Raw genomic sequence first — 12599 nt, forward strand, 5'->3', positions numbered from 1 at the left:
TTTCTGTTGTTGTGATAAAACAGCATATCTTATAGAAGACACTTAAAGAAGAACGTGTAACAAATATTAAAATGGTCTTTTAATAAAAAGACCAGATATTGGGGGTAAATGCTGAAAGATCAGAGAGACAAAGGGACAAGCCACTGCCACCTCTCACCTCTAGGACTCCTCAGCCTGAAAAGGCTTCAGTTCCTGTCTCCTCACCCTTATATACCTTCTTCCACCCAGCCATCACTTCCTAGTGCTGGGATTAATGGTGTGTGTGTGTGTGTGTGTGTGTGTGTGTGTGTGTGTGTGTGTGTGTGTTTCCCAAATACTGGGATTAAAGGTGTGAGATCTCAAGTGCTGGGATTAAAGGCATGTGACTCCCAAGTACTGGGATTAAAGGTGAGTGCCAACACTGCCTAGCTGTTTTACTCCTAGACTGAGTAGTAGTCCAGATGGCTTTGAATTCACAGAGATCCGGATGGATCTGCCTCCAGAGTGCTAGGATTAAAGGCGTGTGCCACCACTGCCTGGCCTGTGTGCCGCCCCCCCCCCCCCAGGGTTTCTCTGTGTAACAGTCCTGCCTGTCCTGGATCTCGCTTTGTAGACCACACTGGCCTCAAACTCACAGAGATCCACCTGCCTCTGCCTCCCAAGTGCTGGGATTAAAGGCGTGCGCCACCCCCCACCCCGACCCCGGCCTGGCCTCTTACGTTTAATCTAGTGGCTTTTTTGTTTTTCAAGACAGGGTTTCTCCGTGTAGCTTTGCGCCTTTCCTGGAACTCACGCTCTAGCCCAGGCTGGCCTCGAACTCACAGAGATCCGCCTGGCTTCCCCAGTGCTGGGATTAAAGGAGTGCGTCACCACCGCCCGGCCGGCTTGCTTCTTTTTAATTTTTAATTCCTTCTTCAGGATTCCACGCTTAAGTGCGCGTCACCGCTCTTCAGCCAGTCTCGAAGCCCGAGTGAGACGCACGGGAGTGCGTTCGTGCAGACGCAGCGCCCGCCAGGCCGGAAGTGACGCACCGGATCCTATAAAGGCGGCGGCGGGCCGGGGCGGTGCTCAGAAGGCTGGCGGGCGGCTAGGATGGCTGATGAGGAGGAAGACCCCACCGTGAGTGAGCGCCTCGGTCCCAGCCTGTTTCTCACTCCCTCGGGCTCGCTAGCGGACGCAGCCCGAACCCCGTGTTCCGTAGGAAATCCAGCCGCGTGTGGGAGCTCCGCAGCGTTTCCCCCTTCCTCGGATTTACCGTAGTCGGGGGGCAGGACGGGAAGGAAGAGTAGAGGGGGGACCCCCTTTGATCTGGATCTGCCAGACACTTTTGAGACCCCTTGAGGGTTATGGGAGATCAAAGCGAATACTTCGGAATCAGCCCCCGCTGCTGCCAACAAAACTAGTGAAGATATCGAAAAAACGATGGACTAGAGTCAGGAAGCTTGAAGTCCAAACTCCTTCTTCTCCCAGGAAGTTACTCAACTTCAGACGTCGGGTTTCTTGTCATGGGATAGGATCGGACCCACTTTAGGGAAAGTTTTTAGTCCTGTGTTGTTCAGTGCTTAGTAAATGTTGGTTGCGATGACAGCAGAGGGTAGACTTTAGAGCAGTATCGGGTCTTTTACTCTAGGATTGCCTAGCAGTGTGACAGCTTAGTTGGCTAAAAACAAAACCCTAAAAAGGGTCATTAGAACTTTTACACACATAAGGTGTATGGTTGTTAGGGGCCATAATAGAAGCCTTCCGGCATGACTTGAGAATTGGACTAGGTCTTAAGAACCCTTTGATGCTAAGTTTTCATGATTTTGTGCTGTTTGGTTTAGCCTATCACTGTTGAAAATGACGAAGGGTCACCTAAATGCACATGGTGGTGACACCTTTAATTCCAGCACTTAGGAAGCAGGGGCAAGTGGATCTCTTAGTTCCAGGCATACTGGGGTACATAGTGAGAGCTTCTTCCCCCCCCCCCCCCCCCCGGAAAAAAAAAAAAAAGAGGCCTAGAGAGATAGCTTAGATAGCTTAGTGGTTAAGAGCACTTACTGTCTTTCACATCTGACAAGGAACAGTCACCTGTAACTATAGCTCCAGTGGGTTGGACACCCTATTTTGGCCTCTGTGGTCACCATAGGCACGCACAATACACATAGTGTCTTTCCAAAACAAACAAACAAAACAAAAGAGGAAAATGAATGGCGGGCTGGAGGGTGTAGTTCAGTGGTCGAGCATCTGTTTAGACTCTTGAGCTCCTAGGTTCAATTACAGCACACACAAAAGAAGAGAGACCAGGAAGAAAACTTTCGTGGAATATCAGATGCAGTACAGTCATTCCGACATGTCTTGATATATTTTTAAATTTCTAGTTTGAGGAGGAGAATGAAGAAATTGGAGGAGGAGCGGAAGGTGGACAGGGGAAGAGAAAGAGACTTTTCTCTAAAGAATGTGAGTTGTATTTTGTAATACTTTTACTATGGAGGGTGAAAGCTTCTGATCATGTCCATTTAAAGTAGATTTATTGCCCAGCAGTAGTGGCGTGCACACCTTTAATCCCAGCACTCGGGAGGCAGAGCCAGGTGGATTTCTGTGAGTTCGAGGCCAGCCTGGTCTACAGAGTGAGTTCCAGGAAAGGCGCAAAGCTACACAGAGAAATCCTGTCTCGAAAAACTAAAATAAATAAATAATAAAGTAGATTTATTGCTCTGCATATGTTTGCCTAAAGGGACAGTGTTCTCAGACTTGCCTATGAAGTTGTCTGTTTTTATTGTTGTTTTTCTGTAAGACAGTCTTTATGTAGCCCTGGCTACTCTGGTGCTCACTGCCAGCTTTGGATTGGTAGCAGTCCTCCTGCCTCAGACTCTCAAGTACTGGGATTACAGGTGTGTACCCCTATGTTCGGCATGACTGCTTTCTGAATCATGTATACTAATTCTGTGTACAGCATATAAAATGATGAATGTGGTCATGATCACCTTCTTTGTGGGGTGGGGTGGGGCAGGGTTTTAGTTTTTTATTTTGTTTTTGTTTGTTTTTGAGACAGGGTTTTTGTGTGGCCCTGGCTCTCCTGGAACCTGTTCTATAGACCAGGCTGCCCTCCAACTCAGATCTCTTTGCCTCTGCCTCCTGGGTACTGGGATTAAAGATGTGTATCACCACCACCCACCCAGCTGAGGTAGGGTTTTATATATCCCGGTATGGCTTCAAACTTATGTAGATTAGTATGACTCTGAACCTCTGATCTTCCTGCTTTACTGCCCTGGTTGCTAGACTTACAGGCTTGTGTCGTGACTCCCAGTTCATGCCTTGCTGAGGATTGAACCAGGGCTTTGTGTGTGTGAGGCTGACACTCCACTAATAACTGAGCACATATATGCTGAGCACCACCACTGTCGCTTTTCTGTCTTTGTGCTTTGTTGTTGCTGTTTTCCCCTTCTTTTGATTTGTTCTCAGCAAGGTCTCGTGTATCCCAGACAGGCTTTGTACTATGTAGCTGAGGATGACTATGAAATGGTATTCATCTTGTGTCCACCTTTCAAATGATGTAAGTTGAGGCTTTGGACTAAGGCGGTGAACAGGGCAAGGTGGTGAGGTGTGCGGTACTAACAGTGGCATGGAGATTATAATGTACTAGCCTTCTGTCATGCTCCTTCCGCAGACACTTGGGGCCCTTGGGGCGGCAGCAAGGTTAGCTGTTTCTTCCTGTCATCACCTGTACTAACTCCTGAAAGACACCAAGAGATTGTACTCTCCATCTCCATGCCCAGGGTCCTTGGCTGAGCATTGAGAAGTACAGCAACATAGATTTATGCCTGAATGCGGTAGTATCTAAAAATTCCTGAGCCAGGCCGTGGTGACGCCTGGTAATCCCAGCACTTGGGAGGCAGGGGCAGGTGGGTCTCTGTGAGTTCGAGGCCAGCCTGGGCTACTGAGTGAGTTCCAGGACAGGCTCCAAAGCTACACAGAGAAACCCTGTCTCAAAAAACAAACAAACAAACAAACAAATAAATAAATAAAAATTCTTGGAACTGCAAGATCAGCCTTTAACTGTCTAAATCCTTTTCCAGCCACACGTGGTGGCACATACCTATAATCCCAGCTCTTGGGAGAGGTAGGGACAGGAGGATTTGGAGTTCAGTGTCATCCTCAGCTAGATAGCAGGTTTGAAGCTAGCTTGTGATATATGAGATCCTGTCTCAAAACAACAACAAAATCCTTTCCGGTCTTTTCATTTCTTGTTTTAAGTCTGATCACTCCTTGTTCTGTCTCCCTGATGCTATGACATGATTCTTATGTGTCATGTGGAGATATGAGAAGGTTCCTCACACCAAAGCCCTCAAAGTGCTACTTACACTGTTTCTTGTTCAAACCTTTGGTTCAGTTTCAATTGCTTTACCTTTATGATGACAAGAATTTGGAATCTTGACAGGCTCCTCGCATTGACTTAACAGAACCTTCGTGTCTCTTCATGTAGCTGTTCTTTCTGCCAGCCTCTGGCTGTATGGTCCAGGTTGGCCCTAAACTGCCCTTCCTCTTCCTCAGTGAGTGAGTCTCTCCTTCTACTGTGCGGGTCCCAGGGATGGAACTCCAGTCCTCAGGCTCGCCAGCAGGTGCCCTTAGCTGCTGAGCCATCTCCCTGGGCCATTTTTATTTTCAAATTATAATATATTTACATCATTTCCCTTTTCCTTTTCCTCCTTCCAAACCCTCTCATATACCCTACCTTGCTTTTTCAAAGTCTTTTTTTTTTTAACTGATTGTTGTATACACACACACTCACACTTCTAAATACGGTAATACAACTTGCTTTGTCTGTATAATGTTAGCTGTGTGTGTTTTGCAGGGCTGATCATTGGTCTTGGATAACCAATCGATGCGATCATCTCTGGGAAGACGATTTCTCCCTTCCCTGGCGTTCCTTGGTTGCCTGTAGTTCTTCGGGGAGGGTTGAAGCCTCCTGGACTTCCACCACTCCACCTTAGCTTGTCTACTTTTGTTGTCCTCGTTTGCTTGTTGGTTTGTTTTTGAGGAGGGTTTCATAGAGCCCAGGCTGGCCTTGTAACTGAAGGTGGCCTTAAACTTCTGACCCTCCTGCGTCCACTTCCCAAGTGCTGAGAAGACAGGGATGTGCCACATGACCAGTTTTATTCAGTGCTGGGCATCAAACCCAGAGCTCTGAGCATGCCAGGCAGGAACCCTCCTGACTGAGCCACATCCCCAATTCTAAAGATTTCCTTTTGTTATGGTAACACTTTCAAAGTATCCATTGTTGTCTATGCTTTTACCTTTGACCAAATACAGTCAACTTCTAAATGTATACACCTTATATAATGCCGGTTTTCTGTTCCTAGTGAAATAGGTGAATTCTACCCATCAGAATGTTTGTAACAGTGTCTTCCTCGATTATTTAGGAAAGAACAACTTACAGTAGGAATTATAACAGACCTCACTTTAGCTAATGATAAAAGTTAGCATTATCAGTGATGTATTGGCATGTACCTCTGATGCGCCACCCTTTCTCACATCACGAGAAAACGGCAGACAGCAGTCTCAAGGTCTGACTAGGATTCTCGAGAGTTGAGGTCTTGAAAGAGGGAAGAGCTAAGGAGCTGTCACTGGTTGGAGAGAACTACAGGCTGTGACAGGTAGAGTGGAGTCGAATCTAGCCTGGGGAGTATAGCTCAGTGGTAAGGGCATTTGCCTACCCTGTGGGGGTGGAGTAGAAATAAGGAATCTGGCTGGGCGGTGGTGGTGCACGCCTTTAATCTCAGCACTCAGGAGGCAGAGCCAGGTGGATCTCTGTGAGTTCGAGGCCAGCCTGAGCTACAGAGTTCCAGGACAGGCTCCAAAGCTACACAGAGAAACCCTGTCTCGAAAAACAAAACAAAACAAAAAACAAAACAAAACAGGAATCTGAAGAGAAAATGGACCTAGGTAGAAAAATAAGTACAATCTGAATAAGGCACTTGTACTAATGTTGATTTCTTAGTTTTGATGAATATTTGTTGTATAAATGTTATAAGTGGAAGCTAGATATTGGACATAGGGAAACTTTCCTATTTTTATAACTCATCTATAAGTCTAAAATTGTCTCTTAAAAAGGCAAGTTTTAAAAATAGAATTCAAAAAGAGATAGAGAATACTGGCTCCTGTATTTGTTTTCTTCCTTCTTGTTGGAACTTAAAAATCTCTTGGCATTTTGAACACAAGGGATAACTGTACTCCAGACTGGCTTCCAACTCACTCTGTTCATTTCTTCTCTTTGTTGCCTTTGCCAGTTTTTGCTTCTAAATAGGAATTATTCTAAGACTGAATATATGATACATATCTGTAATCCCAATACCCAGGATGCTGAGGCAGGGGGATTATGAATTTGAGACCAGCCTGGGCTACTTGGAGAAACACTTGTCTCAACCCCTCTCAAGTAGTTAACTAGATATTGATAATAGTAATAAAAATAAGTAAATGTAAAAGGAAATGTTAATGTGCCTATTTCTTTTTTTAGAAATATACTCTTAAGTGTTTTTTAAAACAATATATACTTTGGCATGGTGGTGCTTGCCTGTAATCCCAACATTAGGGAAGGCTATCCAGGTCTACTTAGTAAGTTCAGGTCAACCAGAGATACATAATGAGACTGTCCTTTACTTATTTTAACTTTTTTTTTTTTTTCTGAGACGGTTTCTCTGTAACAGCTCTGGCTGTCATGGCACTTGATTTGTAGACCAGGCTGACCTCGAACTCACAGAGATCCACCTGCCTTTGCCTCCAGGGTGCTGGGACTAAAGGTGTACACCACCACACCTGGCTAACTCTGTCTTTTTTAAAGTATTATTATTATTATTATTACTATTATTATTATTATTATTATTATTATTATTATTATATTTTATGTTCCATTGGTATATATATGGGTGTGCTGGTCCCTTGATGCACAGGAGAGTAAGGGACAACTTTATGAAGTTGATTGTCTCCTTCCACCTTTGTGTGGGTTCCAGGGATTGAATTTAGGCCGTCAGGACCACACAGCAAGCATCTTTATTCACAGAGCTGTCTTTCTAGCCCTTCAACTTTTTTTTTTTTAAGGTTTATTTATTTATTATGTACACAGTGTTCTGCCTGCATGTATACCTGCACGACAGAAGAGGGCACCAGATCTCATTACAGATGGTTGTGAGCCACCACGGGTTGCTGGGAATTCAACTCAGGACCTCTAGAAGAACAGCCAGGGCTCTTAACCTCTGAGCCATCTCTCCAGCCCCAACTTCCTCTTAAAAAAAAAAAAAAAAAGACTTGCATACAGTAAATTGGGCATGTTCTAAGAGAACAGCCTGGTCAGCTTTATATACGTATGCTTATGGTCACTCTTGAGATCAAGATAAAAGTAACCCTGGCACTTAGGAAGTAGAAGCAGGTGGAGCATCCTTATGAGTCCCATCTGTTCTAAGCTCTAAAGACAAGCATGACTGCTGGGCTTCAGATCAGCTGGGGTCATATTTAAGGTTCACTTTCTAACTAGTTGTGTGACCTGGAGGTGAGTCACTTCTCTTGGTGCCTTAGTTTTCTCACCCATAGAATGGGGGTGTCAGTAGTGTCTAAATTAGAGGCCTGTGTAAGAATTCAGTGAATTATATATGAAAAGCCTTAAAATAGTATCTGGCTTATAGGAAATACTAGTTTAGCTATTTGCAGTTGTTATTATTATTATTATTATTATTATTATCATTAATTTTTGTTTTGTTTTGTTTTTTTTGAGACAGGGTTTCTCTGTGTAGCTTTGTGCCTTTCCTAGAACTCACTTGGTAGACCAGGCTGGCCTCGAACTCACAGAGATCCGCCTGCCTCTGCCTCCTGAATGCTGGGATTAAAGGCATGCACCACCACCACCCGGCAGTTATTTTATTCCTATGAATTATACTTTTCTTCTCTTTTGTGTATTCTGTTCTTTCAGATGAAGCCTGAAAGGGCTTCAGCCTTTTTATTCTTTTTTTTTTTCTTTAAGCTTTTTTGAGGCAGGGTTTTTCTTTGTAGCTCTGGTTGTCCTGGAGCTTAATCTGTAGACCAGGCTGGTCTCTTAACTTAAGAGATCCACCTGTCTCTGCCTCCTGACTGCTGGGATTAAGGTGTGCACCACTACAACTGAATTCAACCTGTTTCTTTTCTTTTTGTTTTTTTTGAGACAGGGTTTCTCTGTGTAGCTTTGGAGCCTACTCACTTAGTAGACCAACCTAGCCTCAAACTCACAGAGATCTGCTTGCCTCTGCCTCCCAAGTGTTGGGATTAAAGGCGTGTGCCACCACAACTGAATTCGGCCTGTTTCTTTTAAGAAGGTAGTTGGAGCACTTTCTCTCGCATCCTTTCCCCTCTGGTAATGTTGGAGACCTTCTTTCTGCCTTCTCTTTTCCCATGCCCCACTATCTCCCCACTTCCACATCACTTGCAGGAAAGGCTAATCTTTCAGGAAAGTTGTGGTGGTGCTCGCCTTTAATCCCAGCACTGGGAGGAAGAGGCAGGCCTGGTCTATAAAGTGAGTTTTAGGACAGCCAAGGCATAAGCAGAAAAGAAAGAAAGAAAGGCTAAGCGATCACTAGCCTTGTCCTTACTACATTTAAAGGTATTCTGGGCGCTAATGAGTGGGTGATAGAGGTTAGGCAAATAACAGTAGGGTTTATTTAGTAGCTTTTCACTTGTCTCTAATCCCTGACTGCTGGGATTAAAAAGCCATGTACTACACACCCAGCCATAATTACGTTTTTTAAACCATTGTTTGTAACTTGGTTTCATTCTAGTTGGTATGGAAAAGGTGCTGGGAAAGTTGGTCAGTCTCTGAGTAAACCAAAGCTCTTGTTCTTTCTCAGTACGGTGTATGATGTATGGGTTTGGGGATGACCAGAATCCTTACACCGAGTCAGTGGATATTCTTGAAGATCTTGTCATCGAGTTCATCACTGAGATGGTAAGACAGTTTCTAACGATTAATTGTGTGGTTTTTATTGTTGTAACCTGTTGTCCGAATCCTAATTGATCTTAATAAAAACCTGGACCCAGATATCAGGGTGAAAGCTGAAAGATCAGAGAACAGAGCAAGCCACAGCCACCACCTCTTACCTCATCAACTCCTCAGCCTGAAAGAGACCAAGTTCCTGTCTCCTCCCACCTTATATTCCTTTCTCTGCCCAGCCATATCACTTCCTGTTTGAACCTTCCTAATGCTGGGATTAAAGTGTATGATCCCAAGTGCTGGAATTAAAGGTGTGCACCACTGCCTGGCTGTTTCTCTTTTAGACTAGATTAATCTTGTGTAGCCCAGTGTGGCTTTGAACTCACAGAAATCCAGACAAATCTCTGCTTCTGTCTCCCAAGTGCTAGGATTAAAGGTGTGTGCCCTCACTGCCCGACCTCTATGGCTAACTGTGTGGCTGGCTGTGTCCTCTAATCTTCAGGCAAGCTTTATTTCTTATCACCACAGTACTGGTTTAGTTAATTGAAGATTTGAAATTCTAAGCATTAAATAACACTAAAGCTTTTGAAGTGAGCTATCCATTTGAGTACGTACTTCATTGCCAGTAAGTTAAGTTGTCATTGATAGTGAAGATTACGTAATGGAGGTTTTTTTTCTTTTTTATTTCATTTTATATATATGGTTGTTTTGCCTACAAGGATGTCTGTGTAGCATGTGTGTGCTGTAGGAGGCCAGAGAGGGTGTTAGATTCCCTTACCTGGAGGTAGGTGGTTGTGAGCTGCCGTGTGGGTGCTGAGAACTGAACTCCAGTCCTCTGGAAGAACAGCACTGAGCCATTTTTCCAGCTTCCAAGTTTTTTGTTAAAACACAATATCCTTATTGCCCATACCTCATGCAGCCTAAGTTCTTTTTCTTTCAGTATTTGTTTGAAGGTATGTACAGTTTATGTCATACCTTTTGGGTTTTTGGGTTTTTTTTTAAAAATCTTTGAGAGACTTCTCCAAAGATAAAAACAAGATCAAAAATTAAAATTAAGTAACATAATGTTTTCCATAGTAGTGATCATAATAACAGTCAATTTACTCTTAAATGTTTTACAATATGTGTTTCTTGTGTTTTAATATTTTATTTAGTATGACCTGTCTTAATATTTAGCCTCCATAAACCTCTCTTCCTCCTAAACTCCTAAACCCTGATATTATTATTTGCCTAATCTCTATTATCCATTCACCGTCACCCCAGAATACCTTTAACAAGACCACCTCTCTCCAACAAAACAAAAACTCCACCTATATCACAAAACAAAATGGACTCATCTCCAAATTTGGTAGATTTTGTTGTTGTTTTTGGTCTGTTTATCTCTGTCTGTCTGTCGATTTTTGAGGCAGGGTCTCACTATGTAATCCTGTCTGGCCTGGAACTTGCTGTATAAATGTTTATATAAACCAGACTGGCCTCGAACTCAGAGATCTCTGCCTGTCTCTGTCTCTTCTGGGATTAAAGATGTGCATTACCTTGTCTAGCTCACTTTGGTAATTTTAATGTCCTTAATGCAAATAAAAAGAGCCCACAAAGCATAAAGAAAATATTGCTAATTATGCAATAGAAAAGGGACAAGGAGATGACCATAGGGATGGTTCACAAATGAGTAGCTATCATTAGAAGAGAAAATCTTCAGCCTCACCAGCATGTTTAATAGCAAATTAAAACACAAAAATATTTGACTTTTAAAAATCAATGTGTTTTCTTGTCATAGACTCACAAGGCAATGTCGATCGGAAGACAGGGTCGGGTGCAAGTTGAAGATATTGTCTTCCTGATTCGAAAGGACCCAAGGAAATTCGCTAGAGTCAAAGACTTACTAACTATGAACGAAGAGTTGAAACGGGCTCGGAAAGCTTTCGATGAAGCCAACTATGGATCTTGACAGCATTTGTAATTTCTGGGATTTTGATATTTTATGTGGAAACCATGCATTGTAACAGCATGATTGCTAGGCACACAATGGAAGAGGTCTTCAATTTTAGCTCCATAACTCGAGCCTTTCATTGCCTGCCTTTGTCAGGCTGTATTTGAATTCTTTACTGGACTTTAATGACTACTAACTTAAAATGTAGCCAACCATACAGTTCCATCCGAACAAGGCAGACTTGTGTGTGCCAAGCTGTATGTATACTTTAGCTGCATAATGTGCGATCGAAATATCCTTTGACTTTACGAAAGTTGAGACATGTCCTCTATGTACTTCAAGTTTTTATGACAGTGGCAGAGTTATTAAAGAGAGTGGACTGGTTTGTGTTTCTTTTAAGGAACTAAGTTCTTGTAAGAGTTTGTTTTAATATTCTTTTCTAAAGAACACTTTCTTTTTTAAAGAAGCTACTATTTGTTAAATGTTAGTGGCAACATAGTTACTTGATAGCAGGAAAAAAATCTAAAAATAAATACTTCAGTAGTAGGGATAGCAAGGCTTGTAAACTTGAGGTCAGGACAGGTGTTTTAGGTGGTCTTCTAGTGACACAAATGTAAGTACTTTCATTGTGAAAATGTATAGTTCATTAAAACCGTGTGTGGCTGTGCAAACCATTTTTGTAGTAAAGGATATGCCGGCTTTGTGTGTATTTAGCTTATTGCATTAAATTATTATTCTATTTAGCTTATAAATAAGGATTAAAATTGCATTTAAAGAGGTTACTGAATGTTACTCTGAAACTTACTGGTGCTTCTTAACATCCCTAAATCAGACTTGGGGAAATCTGTTTAATCTGCTGATACAAAGAATAAAGAATGAAGAATTAAACACGCTAATACTTGAGTTTGCAATTTATTTATTTGTTATGTTTATTTATTTATATTTTAAGATTTATTATGTACACAGTGCTCTGCCTGCATGTATGCCTTCAGGCCAGATCTCATAGATGGTTGTGAGCCACCATGTGGTTGCTGGGAATTGAACTCAGGACCTCTGGAAGAACAGCCAGTGCTCTAAACCTCTGAGCCATCTCTCTAGCCCTATTTTTTTTTCAGCTGAGGACTGAACCCAGGGCCTTGCACTTGCAAGGCAAGCACTCTACCACAGCTAAATCCCCAACCCTATTTTTGGCTTTTTGTGTAGCCTGTTGATCAGGCTGGCCTCGAACTCACAGAGAACTGCCTGCCTCTGCTTCCTGGGTGCTAGGATTAAAGGCATGCACCATCATATTTGACTGACTTTGTAGTTTATACCCGTCTCCCACAATATTGCATCCATTACTATATGATAGTCCTAGCTGGTTTATCTTGTTATAACTAAAGCCTTTTTCTATCTATTTTATACTACACCACAGTTGATGAGATAGCTGGATTGATCATTTTATTTACAAAAGCAATCGAAGAGGTTGGAGAGAGAGTTCAGAGGTAAAGAGCATTGGCTACTTTTTCCAGAGGGACTCAGGTTCAATTCCCAGCACTTACATGGTGGTTCACAACCATCTAACTCCAGTTCCAGGGGGTCCAGGGCCCTCTTCTGGCCTCCTCAGGCACCAGACAAGCAAGTGGTACACAGACATGCATGTAGGCAGAATACCCATAAATAAACTAAAACTTAGAAAAAACAAGTGAGCTATTTCAGTCCACATTCAAATAAAAAGTGACAGTTGAGGGCTGGCAAGATGACACAGTAAGTAAACGG

At 42.8% G+C, this 12599-nt stretch overlaps 1 protein-coding gene across 1 annotated transcript; it reads left to right on the forward strand.

Moving 5' to 3' along the window:
- The first annotated feature begins 1011 nt into the window (after positions 1-1011).
- Taf13 (TATA-box binding protein associated factor 13) lies at positions 1012-11737 on the forward strand. Its single transcript, XM_036191408.1, has 4 exons — positions 1012-1098; positions 2340-2418; positions 8829-8926; positions 10689-11737. Exons 1-4 carry the CDS (start codon positions 1072-1074, stop codon positions 10857-10859), a joined length of 375 nt encoding a protein of 124 aa, XP_036047301.1. The 5' UTR covers positions 1012-1071; the 3' UTR covers positions 10860-11737.
- Positions 11738-12599: the final 862 nt, after the last annotated feature.

This window comes from Onychomys torridus, chromosome 6, assembly GCF_903995425.1.
Source record: "Onychomys torridus chromosome 6, mOncTor1.1, whole genome shotgun sequence".
Classification (NCBI taxonomy): Eukaryota; Metazoa; Chordata; class Mammalia; order Rodentia; family Cricetidae; genus Onychomys; species Onychomys torridus.

What these genes read in the sequence shown, in the direction of transcription:
- Taf13 (XM_036191408.1), top strand. Translation starts at nt 1,072, where the DNA reads ATGGCTGATGAGGAGGAAGACCCCACC. An exon ending in ATGAGGAGGAAGACCCCACC is followed by an intron (nt 1,099 to 2,339) that starts GTGAGTGAGCGC and finishes TTAAATTTCTAG; the next exon opens with TTTGAGGAGGAGAATGAAGA. An exon ending in GAGACTTTTCTCTAAAGAAT is followed by an intron (nt 2,419 to 8,828) that starts GTGAGTTGTATT and finishes GTTCTTTCTCAG; the next exon opens with TACGGTGTATGATGTATGGG.